Genomic DNA, 16,144 nt, shown 5'->3' on the forward strand with positions numbered 1-16,144 from the left:
CCCAGGAACAAAAAGGCGCCATCTGTCTTGGCGGAGGCGGAGAGGAGAGGAGAGTCGATACATAAAGGGCCGACAGAAGCCAACAGCGAGAGGGGACAAAGGGGTCAGTTTTACCAGTGTTTAGGCAGAAAGGAGGCCCAGAACGGGGTTATTTCACATTGTACCAGGGCTCTAAATTAACCAGACAAACTGGAGCTGGTGAAATTTCACTTTGCCTTGTTAAAAAGAACAACTTACCAGTAGGTATTGCAACTATGCTGATCATCGAAAACTGTGCTGTCTACTGCCAATTCTGATCTTTTCATTAATATTTACTAAATAATGAACTAATATTTACTAATATGACCAAGGTACTGTACTTATAGTTTTAATAAAATATATATATATATATATTACACAGTGCACCTTTAAAGTTGGGAAATCAACAAATGTTGAAATAACACAATACAGTATTTCACTGCACCGTACTGTATATAGGGCTACATATCCCCAAGAGGCTCCTGCCTGGTCTATGGGCTTCCCTGTGTGTACTGCTCTCCATCGCCAACACCCATGGCCGTTTCTCATGTAACACCAATCGATGGCAGAGATGTGGAGCGATCCCCCCTACACACCACACACACACACACACACACGAGCACACACACACACACACACACACACACACACACACACATACACACAAACACACACACACACACACACATACACACACGCGCACACGCACACACACACACACACACACACACACACACACACACACACACACACACACACACACCACACATACACGCGCGCACGCACACACACACATGTACACATGCACACACACACACACACACACACACACACACACACACACACACACACACACACACACACACACACACACACACACACACACACACACACACACACACACACACACACACACACACACACACACGTGCACGCAAGCACACACACACACGCTTTCCTCTGGGAACAGACAGAGAGGAGGAGACACTCAGAGGATAGATGTTAGCATGAGTGAGGTGATAAGGGAGAGAGACAGGGACAGGGAGGTATACAGAGACACACACACACACACACACACACACACACACACACACACACACACACACACACACACACACACACACACACATACACACACACACACACACACACACACACACACACACACACACACACACACACACACACACACACACACACACACACACACACACACACACTAGTAAGGCGATGAGGGAGAGGGAGTGAGACAGGGAGTGGTGTCTGTCCCTATTGATTCCCCTCACTCAGAGGCGCATCTTGCCACCAGGCAAGGCAGGCAGCCGCTAGGGGCCCCCAAGCCCCTAGATAGTGAATAACAGCCCACACTTTACCACAGTAGTGATAGATTTTGGTTCATATGTTCATTCTTTTGCATTTTTGCTTGGGGCCCCATCTGATCCTAGAATCGCCTCTGCCCTCACTGCTCCCTTGTTGACTTTGGGAGAGGAAGATTTACCATCTACTTCAATGGTACTGTATGCCTTACTTTTGAAATGGCCAGTTCTGTCTTTAGGCATCTGTACTAAATATGATAAGAGTACTATACGTACGCAAGAAGTCAAAAGTAAAAATAATTTTTATACATGTCATTTAGGCTACACCCCACTGGACAAGTTGTTAGCTAAGATAGCTCGTTGGAAGAAGAATTTTTCTCTTTTTTTTCAGTCGTCCAGTTGTAACATGTGTAACATGACCTTTTAAATGAATATTCAACACCATGTCAATTATTATTATTGGCTTAAAATTTCTACATGAAGGTTCTTAGGGACATTGCTATGACACACAGGCCAGCACTGGTAATCTGGCACCCCCCATAATGCATGCTGTTCCACCAGTGAAACAGTGTAATAACAGAGACGGTTTAGGTAGGAGGAGACGGGACAGTCACCGCCACCTTGTTGACACCTTTGGGGTGCTATTTTGCGATTAGTGAGACCAGATCTGAGAGTCAATGGGAAAAATGAATGGGGAAACTGAGTATAGGACGGGGGAACCCAGCGGTTGTGAAAACTATATGGTTGAAACCACTGTGAAAAACTGATCAATCTAGACTACTTGGTTGTGTCATGCGAGTCAAAATAAAGCTTTTTAAGCCACTTTTCTCACATTTTTTTTTTTGACAGAGCGCAGGCGCAGTAGTTACATAACTGCACGAGAGCAACGGCTTTTCACAACTGAGCATGCACAACATTTCGCGTGCGCCGATGCAGCCAGATGATTGGATCACTGGCAACGCAGCTCAGCAGGCACATTGGCTCTTGTTACCAGAAATCTGCGTTACGAATCTTCACCGTTAATTTCTATGGACGCTTACATCACTGTCATGTCCCCTCCTACCTAAACCGTCTCTGGTAATAGTCCGTGAAAATTTAACTACCATAGAACTACAATAGACATATCTCAGAGATTTACTAATGCACTACGACTTGGTCACTGCCACATTTATACCGCCAACCCAACAGGTTAAGGGTCGATGCTGGGTTAATTCTTTTCTTATAGAATGGCCCACAGCTTAGAAGGAATAAAAGCCTGGGCATTTTTGTCCTACCATAGTTCAAGCCCTGATGACTCTTTAAATTCTCAGCAGCTATTGGCATATTATTGTCACTTCTCAGTTGTCCAATATCTGACTGCTTGTATTGCCTCAGGACTTATGTAAAAGTTTGCCTTTCTTTCAGTAGAATTGTATTGCATTGCAATGCATCCTAGAATCAGGCTGAATCGATTCAAATTTAATCGTTACCTGCCGTATGGTAATCAAATCGAATTGTAAGGGCAGTGCCAATGTACACCACTATAATGTACTATTAAGAAGGAGGGTTTGTTTTGAATCTCCAGCAGAGCCAAATTGAAGTGTCCATATGTTCAGGTAAAGCCTATGACTCATCAGAAACCCCCTGCAGAATCCTGAGACGCCGTCAGCACTTTCCACACTTTTGCATCATCTTGGTTTTAGAAGCTACGAGATAATCCTCTTTTAGTTCCCTCCCTAAGGAACAACACTTTGTATACAACTTCTTTGAAAGTCCAAGGTGCTGAGGGAGAGGGGGAGAGTGGGAGGTGGAGAGAGAGAGAGAGAGAGAGAGAGAGAGAGAGAGAGAGAGAGAGAGAGAGAGAGAGAGAGAGAGAGAGAGAGAGAGAGAGAGAGAGAGAGAGAGAGAGAGAGAGAGAGAGAGAGAGAGAATAAACATCTTTATTATCATGCTTGCATGCTAGAATACACATCTCTATGCAAGACCTTTAATTGTCATTATATAGTCACGATGTATCTTGGCTCTGTGATTATATTGTAGACTCTATATGTTGTGGCCCAAGGAAATAGCGAAGTGAGAAGTGAAAAACCATCTGGGAAACACCAATTCCCATTGTCATTGTGACACAGCACTCCACAACAGACAAGTGAACACTGCACACTGCACACAACGAGATTGCATTTATGCTTCACTTGTGCAAGGGGGCTGCCCCCAATGGCGCCCCAAGGGAGCCATGCGGCAGAATGGTACCATGCTCAGTGTACCTCAGTCATGGAGGAGGATGGGGGAGAGCACTGGTTGATTACCCACCTCCCCCCCCACCCCCCCCCCAACCTGGCGGGTCGGCAGTAGAACCAGCAACCTTTGGGTCTGACGCCCTAAACGCTTACCCATGACCCATTCACTGGACTGGGCCCACCCTACATTTCCCCTTACCTTACACAATGTTCAACGTTTCAGACTCTCAGTCCTTCATCAAAAGTGGTTGTACTTTGATGAAGGACTGAGCGTCTGAAACGTTGTGCCATTAAACTTTTTTTTGGGAAATTGCAACAGTGTAGCGGACCTTTATCATTCTCTTCAGTTATCTTCTGTTTGGTCCAGCTACTTGAGCGTCCTAGGCTCCATAGCATCTCTATAAGAGGGTATATCCGTCCGTCCCTCTGTCCGTCTGTCTGTCCGTCTGTCCATCTGTCCATCTGAAAAGCATTTTTTAAATCGGCCAAAACATGATCTTCGCCACCATTTTTTGCATTACTCTCTTCATATTTCTTCGTGATAAGCAAAAAGTGGAGGCATCTTTGTCCGCCTGTCGGACCTTATAGTTACTAAACCCATATTTTTTAAATGTATGTCTCAGGTGAAGTCGGACTATGAGCAGCTGAGGGAGACCTTTGGTACTGTGACTCAGGAGCGAGACTTGGCACGCGAGGAGAAGAGCCAGCTCCAGAGCCAACTAGATAACCTTGAGCAGGTCCTAAAGGTAAGCAGGACGCCATGTTATTATTGGGGGGGTTTTTGAATATTTTTTTTGTTGATCTTTTTGCCTTTATTTGTTAGGACAGTAAGGACGTTGAAACGTGGGGAGAGAGAGACAGGGAAGGGGTCGGCAAAGGACCAGGGCCAGAATCGAATGTGGGTAGTAGGCAGACAGATCATACACTTTCATCCTACTGGTATGGGTGATATTGGAACCAGTAACCTGTTTACAAGACCAAATCCATAACCATTTGCACATTTCAACAGAAACGTTCATGACAGGTTCAAGGGAAAAAGTGGGAAAACACTTGCTACAGACTACGTTGTTACAAAGAAGTTTTTAAAAAGAATTGCTTACAGCTCAACCCCTTTAGCTGTACTGTCCCAACCCCTTTACTGTCCCAACCTGGAAGAAAAATTATTTTGTCATGCTACCACAAGATTTGTGTTTGAGAGTGGGGCTTTTCTCTATCAAATGAAGAAGAGTCTTAATATTCTGCATCAACAAGGAAACACAGAACTTAAATTCACTGTTATATAAATTGGACTGACTCACTGCAGTCTAGACTGTTACTCTGCCGTAGTGATGCTGTTGGGGTCATTTATCTAATAGTAATTGAATCTGACGGAACAGCAACCTGAGCATGCAAGCGAGTTTCTTTGAGGACAAGCAAACAACAACGTATTGCCTCACACAAGCAGTGTAGATCTGTTTGTCTTCCATGCCTTATGTACTCAGATGGCAGTGAAGTATTGACTAAATTTAGGGTTGGTTGTAGATTTATATGTTTTTTTATATGTTGTTTTTTTCTGTTAGAACTCAGATCACAATTTCTCTGTTAATGGAACAGACCACCATAATGTAATATGTCCTTCTCAGAAGTGAGACGAGATGATGCGTAGGCTACTAGCCTGGTAAACCAGCGCCACCCGCTGGGCGCCAACATTTTTCAGCTGCGAGTGGGTCTGGCCTCGGATCTGAGAACGTTTTGAACACTGTGTCCTGAGTCTGGCAAAACCAATGTAAACCTATGTAGAGATTACACAGAGATTTGTTTTGAATCAAAGCGGGCGGGATTTCGAGGGAGTGACGACGAAGCTTGCAACACTGTTGGGAAAGCGCATCAACGGCAAAGATCGCCGCTTGGTCAGAGCACCGGCACCGTTTGAAAAAACAACAGGTTGTTCTCATCAGCAATCGTCCGAGGTATCGTTCATCGGGGCCAGACTAAATTACTCCGGTCTCACATTTAGACTGGTTTATCAGGCTAGTAGGCTACCTCTCCTAGCATTGTGCGACCTCCCAGTCAGTCCGATGTGCTGTCACTCCTCCTGTTAGCATGTAGCTACTCAGCATTGGCAAAGGTTGCTTCAGGGCTGTAGTTATATGCGACCAAAGTCTTCCACGTTTTTCCTGTTTACATAGGTTTATATGACCAGTGACGTGAAACAAACAGAGACTACATTGTCTCTCAGTATAAGAGTTCTTAAATCTTTTTCCCAGGAGGAAGAATTCAAAATGTGTGAAAAATGGTGTAACACAAAAAGTTTAGTTTGTTTGTCTGAGAAAACAAACAATTGGCTAGGTCATTTGAGGTATGCGGTAGTTTCTCCAGAAATCATACTAGTAGTCTCTCTCTCCTTATCCCATCTTTACCTCCTCTGTTCTGTTTATTTTTCTACATTCATCTCTTCATATTTTATCGCTCTAGTTTCTTTTGCCTTTTTAATCTCACAATCAATATCTAATAGAAGACCAGTAGACAGTGCATTTTTTTTAGTGGCGCCGGGTCGATTGCTTGTTACGGTACCATTTTTCCTTCATGAAACACCTCTGACAAATAGTCAATAACCAGCAGGGCATTGCTAAATTACAAAGCAAGGACATTTGTCATTCATCAATGAGACTTTCATATCCATCCGGACGCATCCATATACAGCTTACACACACTCACACCTCCAAAAACATAGGCCACATGTCACCGCCCAGTCTCTTACACAAGCGCTTGTCATTTTGAGGATTTTGTTTTTTCTACTTCACAGTCGCTGTCGTGTTTGAATCAGTATTCTGTAAAAGTTGTATTCGAATGACACATCCAGTGGTGTAGTCTACGTAGAACGCAGGTATACGCAGTAAGCCCACCTCAAAATTTCAGGGATTTCAGTATACCCACCTAAAATTGATTGATCCATTATTTAGAATAGCACAAATATATACAGTACACACACCTCAAAAATGCTCAAATATACAATATACCCATCACAAAAAAGTAGACTACACCACTGGGCACAACGGGTAATAACGTACTATATTTGTAACCATTTTCCATCATACTACTTGTTGTGTTGTCATTGCTTCCGTAAAAGCACTTCTGTTTCCCTGCATGATACACCTCTGATAAGGTAGACGAGCATCCTTTTTCATTTCTTCTCAGAGATAGAAAGAAGGGAGAGAGGGTGGGATCCTGACAAAGCAGAGGGGGATAAAGTCTGCAGTGTTCCCTGGAAACTCTTGTTGGGCATCCAATTGATCTCGATAAATGTAGAACTCCCATGATGTGAAACTCCCAACCATACCGCTAAACTAGAAAAAAACTAGCCTGATTACCATCGACTTTCAAATCTCTTCGCCGAAGGTGTTGCGTCACTAGGAGGGTGTGACCGGGCTAATAAAACAGCCTCCATGCCCACTGATGTCTCTGTCTATCTGTCTCTCTATATGTCTCTCTGTATCTCTCTGTTTGTTTGCCTCTCTCTCTCTCTCTCTCTCTCTCTCTCTCTCTCTCTCTCTCTCTCTCTCTCTCTCTCTCTCTCTCTCCCTCTCTCTGTCCCTCTCTCTCTCTCTCTCTCTCAGCATATGCGAGACGCTGCCGACCGTACGCAGCATTTGAAGGCGGAGCATGACCAGGCCCTGGCGGTCCTCAGTACCAAGCAGCAGGAGATCAACCTTCTGCAGAAGGTACACACACACAGACACACACACACACACACACACACACACACACACACACACACACACACACACACACACACACACACACACACACACACAGACACACACACACACACACACACACACAAACACAAACACACACACACACAACACACACACACACACACACACACACACACACACACACACACACACACACACACACACACACACACACACACACACACACACACCAAAACCTCACCCTATTCACATCTGCCTATATCAACACCTCACCCTGCCAAACACACCCACACACACTTACCCACTCAGCCATCCTCTCTCCCTTTGCTCATGTCTTTTTACAGGCTGTACAGCAACCATCAACACTCACTGCCTGAAAACCTCTTCTTCTCCATCTACCAAATTCAAATTCAAATATGCTTTATTGGCATGCCTATTGGTAACAGTGTTGCCAAAGCGTACAGATAACATAAAAGAACAGTACGGTCAATTAGGAACATTAGGCATACATGTGTTAAAAATATCACGCGCACACGCACACACACACACACACACACACACACACACACACACACACACACACACACACACACACACACACACACACACACACACACACACACACACACACACACACACACACAGCCGTTTGGCTCTTTGGCTGTCTTATTTCACAGGCACCTCGGAGTTCCAATCCCTATTTTTGAGCCTAAGCACTGACACAGTGTTTGGTACAAGATAACAGAAACAGAGAAGAGAAACAGTGGTGTATTTGGCACAGTAGCTGTCTTGTTTGACTGATAACTTTGGAGTTGTAATACCTCTTTTTGAACCAAAGTTATTATGTGGATGTTTGTGTGGGTTCTTTCTTGAAAAGGTTTGAGAAGGAATTTATTAGAGAAAATTCTACATGATGGCATCACTGGAGACTGTCTTTGGGGAATATCTGGCATAAGAAGGCTACTGTATAAATGTATATGTATGTTTTTTGACAGTGTTTGGAATGAGAAAAGAGAGGCAGTGGTATACTACTGTTTACAGTATCATGGGCTGACTATCCCAACAAAGTGAACATAAACAGAAATGGAATGATTAGAATGCATGAAAATCTCCAACGTTTTTATACTGCTGCTTACGGACATTGCCATTTTTCTTATCTATCGCCTATTCAACACTTTCTCCCTAACAACAAATATTTCAGTGCCAACATCATCCATCATAATAGATGCATTCATAACCCAAGTTAGCATGTTTGTTAGCATGCCAGAGTTGGCATGGAACATTAGTAAACCTCCCTACCGAAGCCTCATACAGTATCGGTAGTGCTGGGCTATCGGATTGGTCCTTTAGTCTAGCGGTATCGTGCTGTGACTCCCATTGACGTGGTGGAGAGTTCTCGCCCCCGAGTGGGGGAAGCAGTGCGCACTAATACGCCAGGTTACATGTGCTGTACAGGCAAAGTGAGCTGCCAAAAGCACTTAGGCTCATATAGCAGAGCCACACCGTACTGCAGAGGGCCCTAAGGTCACGCGAATGTGACAAGGCCACAGTCTGCTGATGTTTGAAAAAGGACAAAGACATGACATCTGCCTTACATGTACAATCCAGTGCCACATATTCAAAATGACCTTTACGCACCTGTCTAATTCAACCAGGTGATTATTCCACCAGGAAATATCGAGACTGAAACCACTCTGAAGGCATCTTAACTAAGTTAGAAATGGTAGAGTTTTAATTCCTAAATCTAACCAGCTGCAGGTTTAATTATCTGAATTTACTCTGGTGCTGTTGCATAGCATTTCCCTCTCTTCATGTTTGTCCGGAAAATAAATGTGACTGGGCAAGCAAGGTGAAAAAAAACCCACACTAGCCTTTTTGTGCAGATGAGGTCGCCGGCTGGCCTATTCACTATTTGCTGAAAAACTCAACTACATCATAACAACATTGCTATGACAGTACCGAGAGCCTTAAAGTGATACTGTCCCATTTTTGGAAATAAGCTTATTTTACACCTCCCCTTGAGTTAAATAATAGGCTCTTACCTTTCTCCTGTACTTCCAACCGTTTTCTAGTTTTGGCAGTACACATTTTACCTCCAAGCTAACAGTTAACATTGAGTCCGATGAGACCAGTTAGCCATGAGCTGGTCTCATAGGACTCAATGTTAACTGCTAGCATGGAGGTAAAATTTGCACTGCCATAGTCAGAAAACGGTTGAAAGTACAGGACAATGGTAAAATACTATTATTTAACTCAAGGGGAGGTGTAAAATAAGCTTATTTCAAAAGATGGGACAGTATCACTTTAAGTAGTACATTAAGACATAGACCTAGCCATTACAATTTTGGTGAGAGTAGGGTTATAGCATAGTCTCTGCACTAAGGGGTGGAAGCAGGTGTTGTGAGATGGGACACATCACGTTGGTGTAATATGATCTCTTGCATGCTTGCATGTTTGCACTTTGCCACCATGTTCCTGAGCAAGGATGAGCTGCCACGAACAAACGCAACAATTAAGGCTGACAGGCAGCAAACATGGGAGAGCAGCCTTCTGTCAACATTTGACGTTGAAACCCAACCCCCTAGGGAGGGGTAGGGTGGTGTGTGTGTGTGTGTGTGTTTGTGTGTGTGGGGTGGAGGTGGGGTTGGGAGAGGGGGGTTAGTGAGGGACGGAGATCCCTACAGAGCACTCACCTTTCAAGCTCCTCCCATGCATGGCGTCTACGGCGACACTGTTTGTCTGAATGCGCATTACTTACCTGCCTATCAGTCTGTCTATCTGTATATTTGCATTCTTGTTGTGCCAAAGCACTGTCGGCTTGGCTTACTGAAGACGGGCAGCAGGCCCTCTCATCCAGTCCCTCCATTTAGTCACTGTCCAACTGGCTTTGGTCCTCTGTTTTTGTTTTGGTCTGTGAATTTATTCAATTAGGTGACTAACAGATGCTATCAAAGCCTCCTTCCAAGTGCCAAGCCAGGTCCTTCCAGCCAGCAGCCAATGTCTGCCTTAAATGGGAACAAGAGTGTCTTTGTTTTGTTTGCTTGTTTGATGGTGGATTCTGACGAATCAAACTCGGGTCGCAATCATACCTGGGTCCCCGGCATAATAATATGTGCAGTGTCTTGGCTATTTGTGTCACAGCCAAGGCCATTCCAGCTTTTTTTTTCCATAATTACACCCCTCACATTTTGGCAGATTTGTAAATATATCTTTTCATAGCACAACATAAAAGAAATTTCACTTCGGCACAATGATTAGTGAACTGTTGACAACATATATAACCGCTTGAATTTGTCCTATGACAAGATACACTTACAAATCCGCAGAAATGTGAGGGGTGTACTCAATACTGTAGATAGGATGGGGAAGAGGTGTTGGGAAGAAGACAGCTGAGAGGGGGTGTGCTTCGTTGGCATTGGTAGAGTAAAAGTCTATATATTTTAATATTAAGTGTGGCATTGGCAGGCTTATGATGAGATCAGGGCAGGGGGCATTGGGAGGCTTACTGTATGATGAGGTCCAGGGAGCATTTGTTCCAAAAAAGATTGAGGACCACTGATTTAAATGGATGTGCATGAGATTTGACTGTGCTGTGAAGTGAATCATCATTTCCTTTTTTTCACAGTCTTTTGTCATAACGTTGTGTTGCAGGCTCAGACTGAAGCAGAGAAGGAACGCGAGGAGGTCGTCCACATACTAGAGGTAAAACAGGATGTCATGTGTACTCACACTGTTGCAATGTCAGTTGTCATTCAAGTCTAAAAGAATCCCACACACTGTCTATTCCACTAACAACTACTTTAATACAACATTTCAGTCATCTGACCCTCTTAAGGGTTTACCTGAAGAAGGTCAGAGGTCGGATGACCGAAACATTGTATTAAAGTTTGTTAGTAGAACGGACAGTTGTGCGGAATTTCTAAAGAAGGTCGGATGACCGAAACGTACTGTATTAAAATTGTTGGTGGAATGGACAGTGTGCAGGATGTCTTTCCGCTTGAATGACAATATCCTACGCACCTGTCCAACTACAGAGGTATGCAAAAGTGTCATTTTGAACTGCAATATTGGTTGTACAAATCAAATCTATCCAGAAGATCAAAGAATGTATTTTCTCTTCTTGAAAACTTTTCAAATGTGAGGTAAGACATCACATATTATGGTACTTGTGTGCAATGTCTGCAGTTTCTTACACAGTTAACATAAATATTCCATGACAGTTTTGTAACAGTGAGAGAGCTCAGATCTGTGCAGTGTTCTGTCTGAAAACTTCTTGTGAAAGCACGCTCATGCACGCACGCACGCATGCACGGACACGCACACACATGCACACACACGCACATGACACACACATGCGCACACACGCACACACACGCACGCACGCGCGCACACGCACGCACGCACGCACGCACGCACACACACACACACACACACACACACACACACACACACACACACAAACACACTCACACACACACTCACACACACAGTTATTTATTTTGATGTTCATTTGACATGCACGTCTGCCACTGACTCAACACTACAACAATCTCAACTCTAAGAAAAGAATCAGAGAAAGAAATCACAACCTTTTTCATGCCATGTCAACTCCACAGATCTGACTGATTAAAGTCAAGCACTCAGAAAAGCCATATTGCCTTTGGTTGTTGTTTATCCACATGTTATTTGTTCAATGGCTTTGCCTTTTGTTTCACCATTCTTATGTTTCTGTTTGATTTTTGTCAATCTTCATTTTGATACAAACCAGAATCATTGGAACAGAAGAGAGGTATTTATTCCATGAAAAAATACCTTATTGTACACTAAACTAAGTAACACCACATTTACTAAACTAACAGGCTGTGTGTATATATTATATATTCTAACTAGTTTAGTGTATAATTTGGCCTTAGCATGTTTTGCTGTTTAATGGTAGCCTGATCATCATCGACTTTCAAATCTCTTCAAGACTTGGTCTGGCAAGAGCATTACAATTAACATTTCCCAAGCGGCATGGTTGACCTGCCTCCCTTTTTTTGCTACCGGTTGTTTGCTTCCTGACAAAATGGGAGGAGTTCCCGATTTTTCCGGAGGTCAGAAACGATATTTGTATTGCTCCTGTCCTAACTAGACGCAACACTGAAGGTGTTGTGCTACTAGGGGGGTGCGGCCTGGCTAGTTTAATGGACCATATTGCTAAAGAGTAGTTCATGAGTAGTTTATGATCATGTTCACAGTCCCACTCATATGGTTAAACACCATGTAATGGCTTAAAGATTATAAAGATTCATAGGTGGATACTATAGAATTTTAACAAAATATTCCATTGCAATGTCGTGCTACAAACAATACTATAAATATGCCCTGAGAATGTTTTACCTTCACATTAATACAGCATTTATCATATTGTCCAGTCCTCCATGACCCCCAAAGCCTTCCCATTCATTCAGTTGGTCATTCGTAGCCATATTTCGATTGCAAATTTAACATTTTTACTTTCCCATCTTTCTGCAACCGTATATTGTTTGGTTTGATGTATCATTCAAGTTATTTTGGATGCATATCATCCAATGCTATATAATGCTGCTATACAAATCAACCAACTCAGGGGTGTGTTTCTCGAAAGCATAGTTGCTAGCCAGTTAGCAACTTGGGTAGTTGTCAATGGGGAATTGCATTGCAAAGAGCAAAGTAGCTAACATAGTTAGCAACTACGGTTTCCAGAAATGCACCCCTAGGGTCAGATCAGTCATTTGTAAAGTGCACAGAGCCCAAGTTAATAGTTGGCTAACAAAAATGTTTCCCCATAGTGAGGACATGATAATCTGCTAGGCAGGCAGGCAGTAATGTTAAAGCTGTGTTGGTTTTGTTAGTGTAATGGCCCATGAAATTATGGCATTTATTACCATCATAGTATTTTTCCCCAAGATAAGATCCTGAATATATATTAGCACAGTTCAGAGGGTTCTGCTGCCATGGTGGGCTTTTTTTATCAAAGCATCGTGGAGTTTTCCAATTCCCCCATCTTATATTTGACCATGGAATAGGGATTTAGATATGCGCTTTCAGGCCCAAGTGAATGTAATGTTGGGTTATGTTTTATGTAAAGACGTGAGTGCACATCTTAACAATCTTCACATCTCCTCCTCCCTCCCACATTTCCCCTCTGTGAAAGAGATCCCACAGTAGCAGTGCAGTCTTCGTAGCTTTCTCCCCGTGTGTTTCTATTCCTATGTGTGCGTTCCAATATGCAACCTTACGTCCTCCACTTGTGCTTGTGGTCTCGTACCAGGAAGTAATACGTTGTGATGACATCACTGACACCAGCATTATATTTCAATATCTCGCAAAAGCTCAATTGTTAAGTAACTTTCTCATTTGCAAACTGGATGATGAAAGAATAGTCCAGAGAAAATTGTTGTGGCTAGGCTGACATATGCATAAGCATATCAGATGGTAAGAATCAGGTAAAGGCTGACAGTGGAGAAACTGAATTGTTTTCTCCGCGGAGGTGGAGCATCAGTAAAACGTGAGGCCACAAGCACAAGTGGAGGACGCATGCTCACATATTGGATTGCACCCTATATCTCGTCTGTGTCACCTCATGTTCTTGCTTGGCTCTTTCTGTCTTACGTACATACTTCCTTTTTTGTTTTTTATTCCTGAAAGGTCAAAGTTCGCAGCCTCGAACAGAGATGCAAGAGTCAGAGTGAGCAGTTTACCCTGTTGTCCAAAGAGCTTCAGAGAATTCGAGTCGAAGTTGACACTGTGGGCGCCCTGAGCGCTGACGACCCCTCTGCCGTGTCAAAGGCCAGCCATCACCCCGAGAAAAACCTCTCGCACGCTGTCAACAGCAGACACTCTCACACTAGGACAAGTAAGTGGATAATATGTGTAAGATGAACAGGATTTGAGACGTCAGTTGAGATGGATATCAATTATGGTAAAACAGATATGTTATATGCAGATGTTTTATTTTATGAATAGATGCCTGAGAATATTTTATGTTATCACTAATTTTGGTTGAAGTAGCATTTGATCATTTAAATGCTTAAATCTCTGACAACATATACACAGGACAATGGATAAATCTAGCCTTTACAGAATGTTAACATTTCTATAGACCGCTTTCTCTCAATGTAGACAAAAATAGATACTTACGTACGTAGCTTACCAAGAGCAAATTACTGCTAGCCTTGAGGGAAGCCATGTTGTCCTGTTATGTGTGGTAATTATGGCCCAGGCAAGGCAGAGAGGCAGGGAGCGATGAAGAGATGGAGAAAGGAGAGGCAGACAGATGTCTGGCTAATGTCTGCTTTGTTTAAACGGCCTCTTCCAGGCAATGAGAGAACTGCAGGCTCCAGTCCGCTGAAGACTTCAGACCGGCGCTCTCTCCCTCTCCTTCTCCCTCTCTCTCCCCCTCTCCCGCGCTCTCTCCCTACCCCTCTCCCTCACCCTCTCCCTCACCCTCAGCGGCCTTCTGCTGCCGCTGGTGTCAGCAGCAGCCGCCGCCGCAAGCCCGAGTCGTTGTCCGTCAAGCCCATCATCCTGACCAGAAGCAGGCCCGGCAGCCCGCGAAGGGCGGCCGCAGCCCCCCCAGAGGTCAGTCAGTCTCTCCCTCCCTCCCTTCCTCCTCCCCCTAGCCTGATAAACCAGACTAAATGTGAGATTAATTGTATGTAATTCAGTCTGGCCCCAATGAATGACACATTGAGAGATTGTTGATGGAAACAACCCATTGGTTTTCAAACTGTGTCTGTGCCTATTGGCCAACGCTTTGTCGTGACTCCCTCAAAACCCTGTCCGCTTTGCATCCAAAAAATCAAAACAAATCTAAACAAGTCTCCTGCGTTGTGATTGGCCAGCCAGTTCCAGGCCCTGGGTCATTGTCCGAGGCTAGACCCATTCAAAAGCAAAAATAATTTTGGCCACTGGTGTTTGGGGATAGTTTACTAGGCTATCCTCCTCCTTCACCTCAGGTCCTACCTAACCTGATGTTCAATTCTCAATTCTCATGTACGTTACATCTGGATCTGATAAGCTGGGGCAACACTGTATCATTTTCCAGCCAGCCTCTCCCTCCTATTTGTTTTATTAATTATTGTATTTGGGGGGTTTTCCATTTTATTTAGACAGGATAGTGAAAAGTGGGACAGGAAGCAAGTGGGAGAGAGACGGAGACGGGGGAGGATCTGGAAATGACCTCGGGTCAGGAATTGAACCCGGGCCACCTGCTTAGTAGCCTGGGCAAATAGCCAACTGTTGACTCCGTCAATCAGTCTGGCAAAAGCCATGAGGAATCCGTCTCCGTGGACGATGGGAGATGGTCTGGTTTTACTCTATCATTTAAATTAATTGAAGTTCCAAACTCAAATGAAAGCCCATATTGTGCTTTATTAGCATGTCTGTTACGTTATAGTGTCGCAAAAGCATACAAATAACAAAATGAAAGTGTGAATATAGTTACCTTAACCAATGATTAACGGAGCTCGCGGGTGAGTTCTATGTCACCACTCTCAACTGTTTGCTGATTGGCGAAACACTGAGAGAACCGAGCTCGAGGCTTTTGCCAGCCGATGTGCGGAGTCAAAATCTTTGGGTGGAGTACATGGATGGCGTCGCCAGGATACCTGCTTAGCACTCCAGTGCCCAGCCGATTAAGCCACGGCTGGGCCAGTCTCTCCCTCCTCCTCCTCTGGTCCTACCTAACCTGATGTTCAATTCTCTTTTCCCTCTGTACGTTACATCTGGATCTTATAATCTGGGGCAACACTGTATAATTTTCTAGCCATCCTAGAAAATCAGCGAACAGTCGACGGGGGAGGCAGGGGGGTGTAAACGATGATGTATTACAAATGGACAGGTTACATGAAACAACCAAGCCGTAGTGTTTGGG

At 43.9% G+C, this 16,144-nt stretch overlaps 1 protein-coding gene across 5 annotated transcripts in view; it reads left to right on the forward strand.

Moving 5' to 3' along the window:
- Window positions 1-16,144, forward strand: part of rimbp2a (RIMS binding protein 2a) — a 142,719-nt gene that overhangs the window by 93,740 nt on the left and 32,835 nt on the right. For all 5 annotated transcript variants that reach the window (XM_063209803.1, XM_063209806.1, XM_063209807.1 and 2 more), the window contains 5 exons: window positions 4,174-4,296; window positions 7,147-7,251; window positions 10,900-10,950; window positions 13,918-14,125; window positions 14,588-14,850. In XM_063209803.1, the coding sequence (XP_063065873.1) occupies window positions 4,174-4,296; window positions 7,147-7,251; window positions 10,900-10,950; window positions 13,918-14,125; window positions 14,588-14,850 (750 nt within the window). The remainder of the gene's footprint in view (window positions 1-4,173; window positions 4,297-7,146; window positions 7,252-10,899; window positions 10,951-13,917; window positions 14,126-14,587; window positions 14,851-16,144) is intronic.

Source organism: Engraulis encrasicolus, chromosome 11 (assembly GCF_034702125.1).
Source record: "Engraulis encrasicolus isolate BLACKSEA-1 chromosome 11, IST_EnEncr_1.0, whole genome shotgun sequence".
NCBI classification, from domain to species: domain Eukaryota; kingdom Metazoa; phylum Chordata; class Actinopteri; order Clupeiformes; family Engraulidae; genus Engraulis; species Engraulis encrasicolus.